The 14395-nt window shown below is 51.0% G+C and overlaps 5 protein-coding genes across 5 annotated transcripts; 2 read left to right on the top strand and 3 right to left on the bottom strand.

Moving 5' to 3' along the window:
- Positions 1-1962: 1962 nt before the first annotated feature.
- On the top strand, positions 1963-2514 carry MAA_07370 (Thioredoxin-like fold protein; the record flags this gene model as incomplete). The annotated part of the gene is made up of 2 exons (XM_007825368.1): positions 1963-2080; positions 2147-2514. 2 exons carry the CDS (start codon positions 1963-1965, stop codon positions 2512-2514), a joined length of 486 nt encoding a protein of 161 aa, XP_007823559.1.
- A 551-nt stretch (positions 2515-3065) lies between these two features.
- MAA_07369 (uncharacterized protein) lies at positions 3066-4021 on the bottom strand (the record flags this gene model as incomplete). Its single annotated transcript, XM_007825367.1, has 3 exons — positions 3066-3353; positions 3565-3708; positions 3971-4021. The coding sequence occupies 3 exons, from the start codon at positions 4019-4021 to the stop codon at positions 3066-3068; spliced, it is 483 nt and encodes a 160-aa protein (XP_007823558.1).
- Positions 4022-4444: 423 nt separating this feature from the next.
- MAA_07368 (tRNA-specific adenosine deaminase) lies at positions 4445-5776 on the top strand (the record flags this gene model as incomplete). Its single annotated transcript, XM_007825366.1, has 3 exons — positions 4445-4614; positions 4680-4918; positions 4974-5776. The coding sequence occupies 3 exons, from the start codon at positions 4445-4447 to the stop codon at positions 5774-5776; spliced, it is 1212 nt and encodes a 403-aa protein (XP_007823557.1).
- Positions 5777-6281: 505 nt separating this feature from the next.
- MAA_07367 (Nascent polypeptide-associated complex NAC) lies at positions 6282-7009 on the bottom strand (the record flags this gene model as incomplete). The annotated part of the gene is made up of 3 exons (XM_007825365.1): positions 6282-6511; positions 6589-6753; positions 6958-7009. 3 exons carry the CDS (start codon positions 7007-7009, stop codon positions 6282-6284), a joined length of 447 nt encoding a protein of 148 aa, XP_007823556.1.
- Positions 7010-7891: 882 nt separating this feature from the next.
- MAA_07366 (small oligopeptide transporter, OPT family) lies at positions 7892-10561 on the bottom strand (the record flags this gene model as incomplete). The annotated part of the gene is made up of 5 exons (XM_007825364.1): positions 7892-8330; positions 8382-9716; positions 9777-9971; positions 10038-10195; positions 10301-10561. 5 exons carry the CDS (start codon positions 10559-10561, stop codon positions 7892-7894), a joined length of 2388 nt encoding a protein of 795 aa, XP_007823555.1.
- Between the last annotated feature and the right edge of the window lie 3834 nt (positions 10562-14395).

The following is a 14395-nucleotide window of genomic DNA, read 5'->3' on the forward strand; positions in this document are numbered from 1 at the left end:
TTTACTAGAGTGTCATAGATTTGATTTGTTGAGTTCAATGTATACATAAGCATAACGCAACACTTTGCGTGGAACAACCCAGCGCACTCCGCGTGTGATCAGATTCCCGGTAAAACACATAACACATGGGGTCGCAGTACCTTGATATGATCCGTGATAAAGGGTCACGACGGCTTATCGTGCGTCAATCGATGGACTGGCCTAGCGAACTAGCAACAAGAGTGTCATAGACACATCCTGGCGTATGAGCAAAGAACGCTTATACCTCACCATCGGCGACCGGCTCGGCCTCCGAAGTCCACACATTATCGATGCATGGTCCGTAAGTCTGAGTGAGCTGATTCTTTCCAACTAACATCCAATGACTGACAATCTCGTGTATCAGTCAAAGGCGAAGTTCTACTGCGGAGGTATGCATAAACATAGACATGTAAGGCAAAAAGCATCTGACGTAACAAGGTATCCGCACATCACACCACAGACTATTACATGCTGCAGTGTATGACCGCCACTTAGCTTATGTCCAGCTTATCCTGATAGAAGGTATATTCTCACCGGATCAATTTGTATGAAATTCGCAAATGTGATGTGATGAAGGCATTCTCGGGACGTAGCGGAACAGTCATTCCTAAGTGAATATGGCGACGGTTGTGCTATAGCCTATGAGTACTCCGTAGCTGCCCTCACCATTTTCACCTCGTCTGCCGGCAAGACACAAACCGTGATTCACTAGGGCAGCGATAACGAGAAAATACCTACCAGCTCAATGTGGAAGAACTTCCCGCGACCATCTCCTTGGTAGGTCGTGCTGGGAAAAAGTCTCGTCCTTGAGAATATTCTGGCCTGAATGGGGATCATGGACGTCGTAAGTCATCTAGCCAATGAGTCGATGGAACGGCGCCGCCTCTCAAGTGCTCGCACAATCTGCTAAAATGCTTGGTGGCCGATCCCGCATCAATGACCCACGAAACAATGCTTCGCCGCCCGAGTTCCGCAAGCTCCATCATCGTAGACCGAGACGGCTCCAGCAAAAGACCCAGTACTCACCTAGGTACGGATAGGCTCGTCATGGAAAAATCACCAGATTTCGGGAACCTATTATCCGTGCTACTTGTCCAAGATGGTCGCCATCAACATCTACCCAAGTCTCCGCCCCCGAGACGACACTGTTCCTAAGCCCGCGGTGTCTGAAGAAACCAGACCGTGGGCTTCGCCATTTGGCTGCATCAAGGTGAGTACAAGGGATGACAGCCGGCCATCCGGGTTCCTTGATAAGTGAGGACTGACTGATGTTGATCTTCGACCAACCGTAGTCTCGTTTGCAGTCGCCGATATTGGATGCTCGTCTCGGCAGCAAAGGACAAGAAATAAATGACAGTAAAACATGCTGGTGGTAACAATTGGAGGAGGCATATTTAAGAGTTTCCTCTACGACGGATACGGAGTCTTACGTTGAGTAAATCCGTGGCGGCTCAGTCCGCTCCTGCCGGCAGAAATACAAGACTCCGCCGGCAACCGCCAGCTGAAGCTCAGTGACGTGGGAAGGAACCCCGCCCCTCCCTGGCTCGTTCCTCACGTTGAGCTGCCCCTCTGCCTCCACCATGCAATTCCAAATAATTCTCCCGCGCACCATTGCGTATTTTCGGGCCCCTCTTGCTAATTGGAGCTTGAGTTGTTCCAAGTGCCACTTGGGCAGTCGAATATAATGTCAATGCTTCTCAGAAGCCTTTGTTATGGGCCTGTTGCCCTGTTGCCCTGACTAATGCTAATGCATCTGTTAAGGCTGTTGGCGTCTGGTGTTTGTGGTCCCTTCAATCGTAAACCGCAGCCCCTCCGAGGGGCAATAGACAATTATATAATAACCCTCTGCCGTTCTTGCTTTCGTCTCATGCTACTCAATTTCATACACATCGTCGCTCAAACACGTCAAAACAAAACCTTCCACCCTCCATTACCGTCATCATGTCTGGACTCAAGGTCGGCGATTCTTTCCCTGAGGGTGTAAAGTTCTCTTACATCGAGCCATCTGGCGACGACATCAACACATGTGGCATTCCTGGACCCTATGATGCCAGTGCTGGTATGCTTCCCGCAGCGAGCTCCATGAGCCCTACATCAAGAATCAATTGCTAACAGGTGTCCTTAGAATTCAAGAAGAAGAAGGTCGTGCTCGTCTCCGTCCCCGGCGCCTTCACCCCCGTCTGCTCGTCTGCCCACCTCCCCTCATACATTGCCAACCGCGACGCTCTCAAGGCGAAGGGTGTCGACCAGGTCATCATGATTGCCTACAACGACGCCTATGTTATGTCTGCATGGGGCAAGGCTCACAACCTCGAGGACGACTTCATCCTCTGTGTCTCGGACCCTGGCTTTAGCAAGTCCATTGGCTGGAACGATGGCGAACGCACCTCTCGCTACGCCATTGTTATTAATCAGGGAAAGGTCATCTATGCTGAGAAGGAGACAAATGGTATTGAGAAGACTGGCGCTGAAGGTGTTTTGGCCGCCCTGTAAATTAGACTCAATCCTACGATAGATCGGGACTAGGCTGCCGCGTTTTCAGCAGCTGCAGATAGAATAGACTAGATTAACGATTAGAAATGAGGAACTGATGAACTTCAAATATTGAAATGTTCGGGTTCCGTTTCGTGACAATAACCTCGATTTATGTGGAATATTCTGGAGTCGCCATTGGGCTGTGTTTTGACTTCATCCTGGACCAGCTGTGTCCCCTGCCGCGTAAAACTGGCAGCCGTACAAACAAAATGCCCCTCGTGCCAAATAGCTGCCCGTTATTGTACCCTATACCTATTACCGAGTCACCAGGAACCACAAAGCATGCAGCATTGAACGAGAAGCTAGTGTTTTGACTTTGAATCATTGCACAGGTATGTCATTTGCTCAACTACCAATGCACCCATGGCATTCCATGCACCCGAGAATTTGTAGAAGAACCGGCCGGAAAGGACACAAGAACCACATACTCCACCACTCTTCCAGTTTTCTCTTTAATTCATACCGCTTTTTGCACCAAACCCCCGCAAGACAAATTTCAATATCTTAGCTTAGCGAGTTCGGGCGGCAACCTTGACTGGTGCACCCTTGGCACCCTGCTTGCTGACGTTTCGCTGGGTCTGGCCCTTGCCAGCGGCGGCAGCGGTCTTGGCCTTCTCAGCCTTCTTGGCAGCAGCGGCAGCGTTCTTCTTCTCCTTGCTCTCCTTGATAGCCTGGGCACGGGCGGCAGTTCTGGCCTCGGGGCGCATGGAGCGTCGCTCCTTGATCACATCGAGGGAGGCACCGACGATAGCACGCTGGGCCTTGACGGTTCGGCGGGTACGCTTCTTGGCAACTTCCTGTACAAGGCATTAGCATTAGCAAATGGTTCAACTGTGCTGCCAAGATCCCGGCATATATCCCGTCAGACGAAGACACCGAGCCTCCGTTGCCGTCTCCTGGGTTGGCTGATGCCCCTTTCATGTGCAGATAGCCCCAGAATCAGGAACAGCAACGTCATATCGGTTCTGTCTCGGAACATGTATGCCGGTCGATGTAGTCGGATCGTACCTCAGAGATACCCTTGCGGTGCTGTCGGCGGTACAGAACAGTCCAGGCGATGCGGCGAGGGTTCTTTCGCTGCAGGAACAGTGACTCCGACTTGCCATTCTGGAATCGGAACACCTTGCTGTCGCCACGGACGTAGATTTTACCCTATCGGACGGCATGTTAGCAAAACCTGTCTGCCGAATTGTACCCTACTCCCCCTCGTCATGATGTTTTCCGGTCCGCGATAAAAAGAACTCCGTTTGTCCAAACAGTATACATCCGAATACATCCGTCGTACGTCCATCTTGTACTGCCTCTTCCCTCTTTTATATCGCTTTCGCCCGTCAAGGAACCAATTTGCGACCGGAAACACAACCATGACGACGGGGAGTACTCGAAAGGGAAAATAGGACAAAAAAAGTCGTACCTTGCCAGGGTAAATTCTCTGGCCCGAGAAAGTATCGTCGTAGGTACGCATCTTGTCGCGGTTGTGGGTTTATAGCGACAAGGTGTATGTGTCGAGGACCGTAGATTTGGCGGGTTGGCAAAAGTTGAGCGGCGTGATACGGGCAATTTCTCGAATTGGAGGTGTGTGCCATAATGACTAATCGGTCTAGGGCAGACGAGGCGCTAAAATCGGGTGACTGTGCGGCACATGATGGGTCACGTGTGTAACTAGCAAGCGACGTTGTGGGGATTTGGCTTCCCAGTTTGGGTCAATTGGCAAATAGGGCTTCAATCCGCCAAAAGTGCATCGAGTCCCAAGGCCTTGTCGCTTCATGGGACCTTGTGAGATGAAACTCATATATCTTGAGAATTTGACGAGGATATCCAGCTTTAATTTCTTCTTTTGTAGTTTGAGATTGTAGGCTCTATGAGATGAGCCACTATTTGCTCTTAAATGACAACGACCTCACGAGCGAATGTCATCGCGCGAACCGTCATATCGCAGTTCCAAAAGCTACCAGCAAAGCGAAAGCCTACAGTCCGAAATAATGGATTGCACGAATGGGTTCCGCTGAGTGGCATTGTCGCCGAACAAGATGGGAAATGGGCCTGTTTAGCTTTGGCGTAAGTGCCTTTCAGATGGGGGTGCAACTGAAAACCGTAAATCACTAAAGAACTTTACCACTTAGCACAGGCATGAAGTGTCTTCCGGCGTCCAAACTTCATGAAGCAGATGGTAATGCGATTCACGATTGGCATGCCGAGGTCCTCGCTATCAGGGCTTTCAACCGATTTCTCATAGACGAGTGCAACACTTTACAGCAGGGGAAGTCTGCTTCCATTCTGCAAGCCTGCGGCTCGCATGAGCCTAAACCGTTCCGCATCAGAGACGGTTTGAAGCTTCACATGTACTGCTCTGAAGCACCCTGTATGCTCTTCGTATTGTGGTCAAATCTTACATAAGGGTCTAATTGCTTCACCAGGTGGAGATGCAAGCATGGAGTTGATAATGGCAGCTCAAGACGACGCATCGCCGTGGGATATCCCGCCGTCACCCGTGACAACAGAATCAGATGCAATTGCGACATCGCTTCCAGGTCGAGCCTATTTCTCCCAACTGGGCGTTGTTCGACGCAAGCCCGCGCGTGGCGACGCTCCTCCAACCTTATCCAAGTCCTGTTCCGACAAAATCACACTCAAACAATGCACATCGCTTCTCTCATCACTGACATCTCTCTTTATCGATACTTCCAGCGCTTATATTGACACGCTTGTGCTGCCAGGGTCTCAATACTCAGCTACGGGCTGCCAAAGGGCATTTTCGGAACGTATGAACAATTTGATGAATGCATCTTGGCCCGGGGGCTACCAGTTTCGTCCGTTCACAGTCGAGACTACTGATGAAGAGTTTGAGCTTTCGAGGAAGACAATAAGAGAAAGGTCTGAAAGCATTGCGCCAAGTAACATTGCGGCTGCGTGGTCCGCCACAGGTGTGGAAGAGACGATATTGGGTGGTGTTATTCAAGGGAGGAAGCCTTTCGATGTCAAGGGCGCCAGTAAGATGTCTAGGAGACAATTGTGGTTAGCAGCCAGAGAGGTATCCAACAGTTTGAATGGCTACGGTGGTATAAAGCAGCTTCTGAGCTCCAAGACCTACCAAGACGTCAAGAACGGAGAGTTGCTAGCGGATAGGCGACATGTCAAGCAACACGTTCGGACAACTGCTTTGGCCGGCTGGATTCCAAATCTAGGCGACTCAAATTTCTCCATCTGTACCGGTGCTTGAAAACAACAAAGCCAGGGGCAAAGAGCACTGGCGGATATTGGAGAATATTGTTTACATCATTAAAGATTTGGCATTTTCCCTAGATGCGGTTGGGGTCTTTGTCCGAACCCGAACCTGCTAAAGACAGCTTTCACGCTCCCGTGTCGCTTACATCCGCCGCCACACTCCTCATGTCCCGACAGTTCTTGCAACAACTCCTTTTTCTTTCCACGTAATAGACAAGAACATTGGCAAAACGTCGCAGACAAATTTCCTGCAACAGGCAGAAAATATGTAATTGGGGTCCTTTCCACGATGAGAAGAAAGCAAACCAGAGTAAACCCAATTGAAATAAAAATCACCAAGCACCAAGTACTTCATTCCAAGGCCAGCCTGACGGCACTTCATTTCGCAAGAATACGCCACCCTAGCCAGTTTCCATCTTGTACTAAACCCCATCCCCTCCTCTTTCCCGTTGGTCATCAAACAATGTTCGTGCTGGAGAGGGACTCTTCATAAGATCAATTTACTCAACCTTGCTCTCGAAATTCTCGCCCTCAACGAGGTCGGGGATCTCGTCGTCGTCCTCACCCTTCTCGGCCTTCTGCATATTCTGGTAGCTCTCGGCGAGCTTGCGGAGGGAAGCGAGAGAGTCTGGGCCCAGCTGGTTCAGGATGCCGGGGACAAGCTCAGTGAGCTCCTTGTCCTCTCCATTACCGTAGATAGCGAAGGTGTTGGAGGGGACAGCGGCGTGGACTATACGCAAGGGCGAGGTGTCAGCAGGAGATCTTGTGCTCCGTTTTCCGGCCCTGGATTCAAGTATATGTACGCACCCTTGGGAGCAGAGAAGTGAATGACATTGCCATCCGACTTGAACATGTTGACCTCCTCAATTGCCTGGATGGGCTGAGTGTTCAGCTTCTTCAAGGTCTGCTGGAGCTTCTTGTCGTCGGCGCCGGATCGAGCGGGCGCACGCTTGACCTTTCTTCGGGGAGTACCTTTGCCACTGCATATTGTAAAAAGCAAGCGGTTGATTAGCTTCGGTCGGTGAGTCGATCGTTGGAATTTCAACTAGCGTAACATCATGCCATTCGTCAGATATGCGGTGAGAACTTACCCTACGTAGGCGAGTTAGCAATCTCCAGAATTTCCCATCACCCCTCTCCAGGAATTGAATTCCCCCCGTCTAGCAGTCCACTCACCGATACGGCCAGCCTGGCCAAGCTTCTTGAGGCGCTCCTGGACGTCAGCCATGTTGAGAGGTTATGAAGGAAGCGGAGGAGAAACTATATTCGCCCGTCGGCTCGTCAGCTCAAGACGTATCCCAAAAATCACCCACGGCGCCCAGGATCAAGTACAGGATCAGCCGGACGACGTCGGGATGAAAAAGGCCGAGCTACAACATCGGTTGGGAGAGTCACTACGCACCGAAAAAAGATGAGGGGTTGCGTCAAAGAGGCTGATTTGTCGCCGACGGCATGGATTGGTGATGGAGCAAAGTAAGAGTCGTTTTTGTGCGTGCCAAGAGTTTTCGCGTGTGGAAAATGTATTGCCCGAGCAGGAGGCCCCACCGGCGCTCAACGCCACGGTTGTTGGAGGCTGGCCAGAAATCTGGGGCTAGCTAGCCCGGACGTGGCCAACTGTCAGCACAGTACTCCGTATTCTGTACGGAGTAGTAACAGTTACATGACCACCATCCAAGACCACTTACAATGCTGTCCGGAGTAGAAGCCCTGCCTCGTTATTTTTGATTATAGTCCAAAGGGAATGTCGCATCAAGGCCCATTATATAGCAAGTCATGGGTCCCTGCAGCACATGGCATATTCACTCGGTTCGTTTGGGAGAATTACCACAGTCAGGTGTGCAATGCAGCAGTTCCGTACATCAACATAGGTCCATGGCCATAACTCTATGTTCTCATAAGGTGGGTGATTCATGAATTATTCCAGCAACATTCATGATTGTTCTCACGTTTTACGCTTTCATGCAGTACTCTGCTTCTGGGTGAATTCAATATATTCAACTTGCTGATACACAGCACTGCTCGGTATCTACATCATATACGCATTAACGGGTATGGATATACCCCCCTAGAGGACTTCAACATCTCTTTCTTCGTGTTGCACCTCCCTCGCCTACCACGTGTCAGGGCCGAGTGGTTTAGTCACATTTTGGATGAACTGCCTTGTCACGGCTTTGCCTTGGGCATCCAAGGTTTCTTGCCAGACGGTGGTACCCCACCATTCGGGGAACTCAGTCTCGCTTAGACCAAGACCAAGGCCGGTAATGACAGTGCAGAGAGCAGTGCCGATGTCAAGGGCACCAGATAAAGCATAAGTGTAACGACTCCACCATCCAAAGAAAGCCCTGCGGATGAAAAGGTTGAAGATGAGACCAACAATGACCCACTGGAAGAGGAAGTAGAGGGTGGCAGGGGGAATCATTCCGGCAGCACCGAAAAGAGCAGGAGTGATGACGTAGCGTGCCCAGCTGCGAGGGTATCTTCGGGCAATCAGATACTGGATCACAGGGCAAATAAAACCAATGAACCAGAACCAGTTTGTCCAAGAATATCTACACCGTAAATTAGCATGAATAAAGAATTTTGCAAGTGCAAATACTCACATTCCACCGGCACCAAAGACCTTCTTGGGGCCAATGACTCCCCAGATAACACTCGCGTTATAGAAAGTTCGCGCACCAGGACAGGTCAGACCTTGCTTCTGGGTTTCTGTGCAAATCTCACTGATGTTACCCCGAAGGAAGTTATAAGCAGAAATCTGAACAAATGAGAGCCAGATAACAGCGAAAGCCTGAGCAGCAAACATGCTGCGGGGAGGAATCTTCATATAGTGGCCAACCTTCATATCAGAAATGTAGTTTAGCCCGTTGTATGACAACATGTAACCGTAACTCTTGAAGAGCATCATGGCCACGGGGCGACCGGGCATCATGTATCCAATAATCATCTCTGTAATGATGTTCAAGCCGGTTTGCTGGTTGGTGATGGCCTGAACCATGCCAATCGGGATAAAGAGGACAGCGCCAATAAGAATACACACAATATACGCCCACCAGGGTAAGTGAGTATCCCAGACTTGGCAGGCAATCATACCAAAGGCGAAGCTGACCGCAAAAATACACATGAACCACCATTCAGGAGCTTCCTTGTACTTGCGCATAAGCTTCATATGCACGTCAGGCTCATCGTGTTGCGAGTTTTTGGCCCGGTTCCATACATCCCGTCCATAAAAGAGGATGATATGCATAATAGTAGACATAAGTGCAGCAAAGCCTAACCCATAAGAAAGGGAAAAGGTAGGGCCGAGGAGAATAGGTGAGTATTGCTGGTAAGCCGTCTCGTTAACAGTGAAGTCCGGAGCAAGGATACGGCTCGTGTTATAGGACTTGGCAAATCTGTCAAAGTTTTTGTTGGCGCTAATAGGGAGGTATCGGTAGTACTCGGGACCAGCAAACGCAAGGCCGGCCGCACCTATGGTCATGAGGCAAATGCCAGCACAGACATTAAGAATGGCAAAAGCGGGAGTCTGTAGCGGTGAGCTTAAGAAAGCGGTCACGGTGGCCCAGTCAAGAGACATCGGCATAAGACCGAAACCAGTATTGCCACCGAAAATTTGGTTAACAACAACATTATTCGGGGCAATCCAAGTAGGCCACATAAAATAGCTCAGAAAAGGAGCAATGACTAGAGGGAACCATTCCCAAAGAAAGGTGCAGCCCGCGACAAGGAGGAAGAAGCTATAACGACCAATCTTCCACCCATTGGTGGCAGAGGGATCGGACGGGCGATGATCATGAAGCGAGTACATGACTGTGCAGGTAATGAGCGTAGCCGGCCAAACCATTGACGATGGCCAGATGAGGAATCTTCGAGCAATGCCAGCAACACCGAAGCCCATAGCTTGGGTTGAAAGCATGAGAAGAATTTGGAAACCCCACCTATATTTAACATATTAGCAAATAGTAAAATATTGAGGAGCTGGCCGGGCTAAACCCTACTTGAATTCCTGCTTGTAAAAGATTTCCTGTGCAAGGAGAATGTCGATGGCGTAGCTAAGAGAGCTGCCCGCCGCAGTCATCATGGTGATAATCGTATGCTCCTTGGTATTGAAAGGGCCAGGGTTGAGCTCGAGAGTGCGACCGAATACTTTGAACGTCTTGGCAGGCATGAACTTGGCCCAGCCGCAACCAAGCCTGGGGTAAAAAGTTAGGACATGGGCGAGACTAGACTGACATGAATGTAGTGGCATCAGGACTTACGGATAGGCGATAAGCTGAACGACGGTAGACGAGATGGATATGGGAGTACGACGCATGCTAAGCAAGACGTTGCAAGCAGCAACAACGGTGCAGAGAGTAGCTCCAATAGTCCAAGCTCGAAGAGTGTTGACAGGGACATCAATGTCAGTGGGAGGAACCTGTGGTCAAGCCTTGTTAGCCCATTCAACCACATTTTGGGCTCGTCTGGGAGCGATATAACGCTCAGGCGAGCCAATTGAACAGTCCATGATACTTGTACTTACCGAGTTGCGGACCTCTGGGTAAGGCGAATCCTCCTGAATCAGAGACTCATCAATAGCAGCCTCCTTCTCGGCATTGCCAGAGGCGAGGGCATCATCAATGTTGTCGAGCTTGTCAATGTCCAGGAAGGGATCCCACTGATGCTGGCGTCTGAATCGGCGCAGCTCGCGCTCGGTGCCTTCAGTGTTGGGGAGGACATCGGCGCCAGTTGTCTCACCCGTAGTCTCAGTCGACTTGATACCGAAGCGTTCCTTGAGGCCCATGGTTGCCACTTCTTATGCCTGCACCAGTGACTTGGACCAGACTAGATGCAAGACGGACACGGAAATGCCAATGCACAGAGGTAGGCAAAAACAAGGAGGGAAAGAGCGAGGGGCGCTGGAGTTTATATCCCAGAAAGAGACGGGACTCGGGAGCACGACATCTGCTCAAGCGAGCGCCAGCACAAAGATGACACCGTTCATCCTCCACAGACCGCCGCACCCTTGCTTCCAGCATTCATAGCCGACCGAGAGCAGAAACAGGACGACGGTTGTAGGGGTACATTGCCCTTGGACACGATGCAACATCGCACACGGATTCGGAACGGGGAAGCATGTGCGGGTATGAGGAGCCAAGAGCCGAGACAGACGCCGTTTTTGGAGCTAATAAGTACCAGGCAAACCATAGGCCCATGACAGGCGGAAGCAATGCCCTCCTCTGCATGTCTCGAACATTGTCGGTGGCCAGCTCTGTTTCCGGTATCTCTGTGTGCCACATCTGAATTGTGGGTGGCAATTGTTTGTCGGCAGGTAGGGGTATGTTGGAGGCAAGGGACGAAGACCCTGGCGTGCGCATCACGACAGCTTCAAAGTTCACGCCCTTGTACGAAAGAAGGCGGGATGAGCCCATGTGGCACCCCGCTTCCACAGCGGCCTCGGCGCCCCCAGCTCTGACCGAACGTTCAATGTTGGTCTCTGTTCCAGCCCAAAGCAGACGGAAACATTATGATTGGAATATGGCACGCCGACCTGCCTAATACAGCCGCGGAGCTATTTCGCAGCTGAGAGGCATCTTGTCTACTACTGCTATTCTCGTGGCTGTACAACTCGGTAGGGCGTCATGGATTCATTTTGACACATGTTGTACGCCTTTAGAGGGGTCTGTTCGAGTTGCTCTGTTGCTCGTTGCTAATAGTCGGCCTGCGCGCCCTGGTCTGTTGGCATTGATATCATTATTCATGCGACATTGCAGCCGGTTGCTTGCTCAGTATGAACTACATACGCCAGGCCTTTTACCAGTACCGACCAGAGACACGACGAAAGCCACATTCTCACTCGGCGAAATCAATACAAATCGGAGCACGGGGTACGGAGTAATATGGCTCGAATTGGCCTATGATGACAAGCCGATTTCACAACACCATGGCCAACGTCATAAGAGTCTTCCCGAAGGCTCCCCGATATTGTTTCGCAGCAATCTAGCCAGGGGGGCCGCTCATCCAGGCAATCAGGTCGGCCTAGAGAGTTTGGTGTGAGTGGATGCTTCCATTCCGGAGTACTAGCGGCTTTCTTATCTGAACTGTGAGGATCTTTTGCCAGCCTTGAGAGTTGAGCTAGGATTGCCGCCTCCAACCTATTATTACTGGCTGGAAGAATGACGGTGCCCAATCATGGACAGACATGCATCGGATACCCAGTGTCAGAGTCTCCATAGCACGAAACAAATTGATGTTTTGCTATCGTGGGCACGGGATAAGCAAGATGGAGCTTGCCGTTGGCATTGCTGGCTACCTGGCGAAACATACAATGCAATTACATCTTTTTCATCCTTCTTGGTCTCTTTTCGCCGCAGTTGAAGAGGTGGTCTGTGGGCTATTTCGACAGCGGGTGATGAGCTGCGACATGTCTCGTCACATCGCCAAAAGGTTGGTCGGATGCGGTGAAGCACAAGGCATACCGAACTCCCTAGGTAGTTGACAGTGTATGCCAGACGAAATGTTCCATGTTATACAAAGGTTAACTTTAAGGCTGCAGCCAACACGGTCGCAGCAAGAAAACTCGGTGCAGGAAAAGAGGGACGAGCTCGAGAGGCTTTCTTTACCACCGATGCAAAACGAGACCCTCACGCAGATTGAAGGGGGGGGCCATTGTGCTTGAAGCTACAGCCATGAGCCGTGCACCTGGCTGTCGCTGCAATTCACCAACTGACCTCGATGCACGGATATCGAGTGTTCATGGTGTTTGTCTCACTAACTTCGTCACCAATCGAAGGGGCCCTGGAGACACCATTGATAGCAGCGCAGCCAGCTAGCCTCGAAGCGGCAGGCAGAGGTCGGAGCACTTGAGCGGCTGTTGGAAAGCCAATCCGCTAGTCATGGTTCCCCAGGTCATATCGGGGATGCTAGCTCATACTGGACCCTAGAGAACTTTTGTTCTGTCGCAGACACAGACGGGCAGTTTGGGGCTTGTCGCGTGCAACTTTAACTGGCCTTTTTAAATCATACGGAGGACGGAGTACAAGCGACCGGGCCAGTGGGGATCAGGGCTCTCTCTTCTCCTCCTTCATTCCAACATGGATGCCTCTAGTTGATCTTGGCAGGTCCTTTGATCAGTATCTGGCAGGAAACAATGGTGTTTTAACCTGATGCACGTCCTAGTATACATACGGCTATCTTCCCTCATATCATGGCCCCTGGTCGACGCTCAAGACGGGACAGCTGATAATTGTCACGAGCTCCTCTCGGACACCGGCAGCCTGCACAACCCAATTCAGTCAGTGCTTATTTCGATGAAGCATTAAACATTAGAACAAGCGTGAGACACATGACCAGAGTAATTGCTAATTTTATATGTATGTACGCAACTCACCACCCAGATCCGCAGCTACTAGTACTACTATTACGTTGTACAGTACGAATGAAGCTCGGTCCGCAGGGGGTGCTTCCCTACCAAATGTCGATAGCTCTATGTCTCCTGCAAATGCCAACGCCGTAATCACGCAGCGCAGGCTTCTCGTGGCCCAGTGTTGATGAAGGCTCGGTCTCAAGATTCCAGATGGTCATTACTATCGGGTGTCGACAATCAGGCGCCATGGCTTGCCACGGATCTCTGGGCGTTTCTGGGCGTTGCTAGGCATCGCCAAGCAAGTGCTGCCAAGTCGGCTGGCGGATGCCGGGCATGCATAAACTCTACACAATAATTGCGTGATACACGCCTGTGGCTGCAGACCAAAACGAGCCCGTTGAGAGCAATTCTGCCGTTCATCAGTTCATCAGTTCACCAGTTCACCAGTTCCCCCAGCTTCGTCATTGCCATGGACATGGCAAATTCCTCAATCAAGCTAGCGCGTATGCACAATCATACTTGGAATTAAGGTGTTTACGGCAGGGACGAGTCGACCACTAGCAGTCACGGCCGGATGGCCAACGTTGCGCCGTATGTGCAAGGATTGGTGATGATTGAAGCGCCTCGGCCGTAGCACTCGGCGTCTTGCCGCCTGGATCTGGTATAGTGCCATCCCGACGAATGAGATCCAGACCCCGACCAGATGAGGTCAGGTGGTGGCCAATCCGCACGGGGACATCAGAAAGGAGGGCGAGGAACAACAGGCAAAGACGATGAAAGACGTGGCTAGATTTGACCGGTTATCTCGTTGGACCATCAGCCATCTGTCGGGATTGGTGAATTGTCAATATCGACTACTACTACTCCACAACCGCAAGTAGCCACCAGGAAGATACGACGACCGTCTGCCAAGAGGGCCGTTTGTCGTTGGTACTAGTACTACTATCAGTTGGTTCACGCTGTTTGGGGAACTTTTTGTCTGCTGCCAAGACTAGAGACGGAACATTGTCGCTTGATGCGGAGAGGGGCGCAAGGTGGTTGGTGTGGCACAATGCGGCCATGCCAAAATCGAGGGACTCTTCCGATCTGGACATCGACATGCACACGGCGTTTATTGTGGCAAGGGGGCAAAGATCATGGGTACGCCGATAGTCGAGCCGGTTTTTTGGCAGCAAAGCCATCGGGCCGCGCCACGTTGGTCTTGGTTCTTGCCACCAGACACGATCAATTAACATGGCTCACTAAATGTCCTGTCCCTGCCATACGGGCAAC

The sequence above is a fragment of the Metarhizium robertsii genome (genome assembly GCF_000187425.2).
Source record: "Metarhizium robertsii ARSEF 23 chromosome Unknown MAA_Scf_3, whole genome shotgun sequence".
NCBI classification, from domain to species: Eukaryota; Fungi; Ascomycota; class Sordariomycetes; order Hypocreales; family Clavicipitaceae; genus Metarhizium; species Metarhizium robertsii.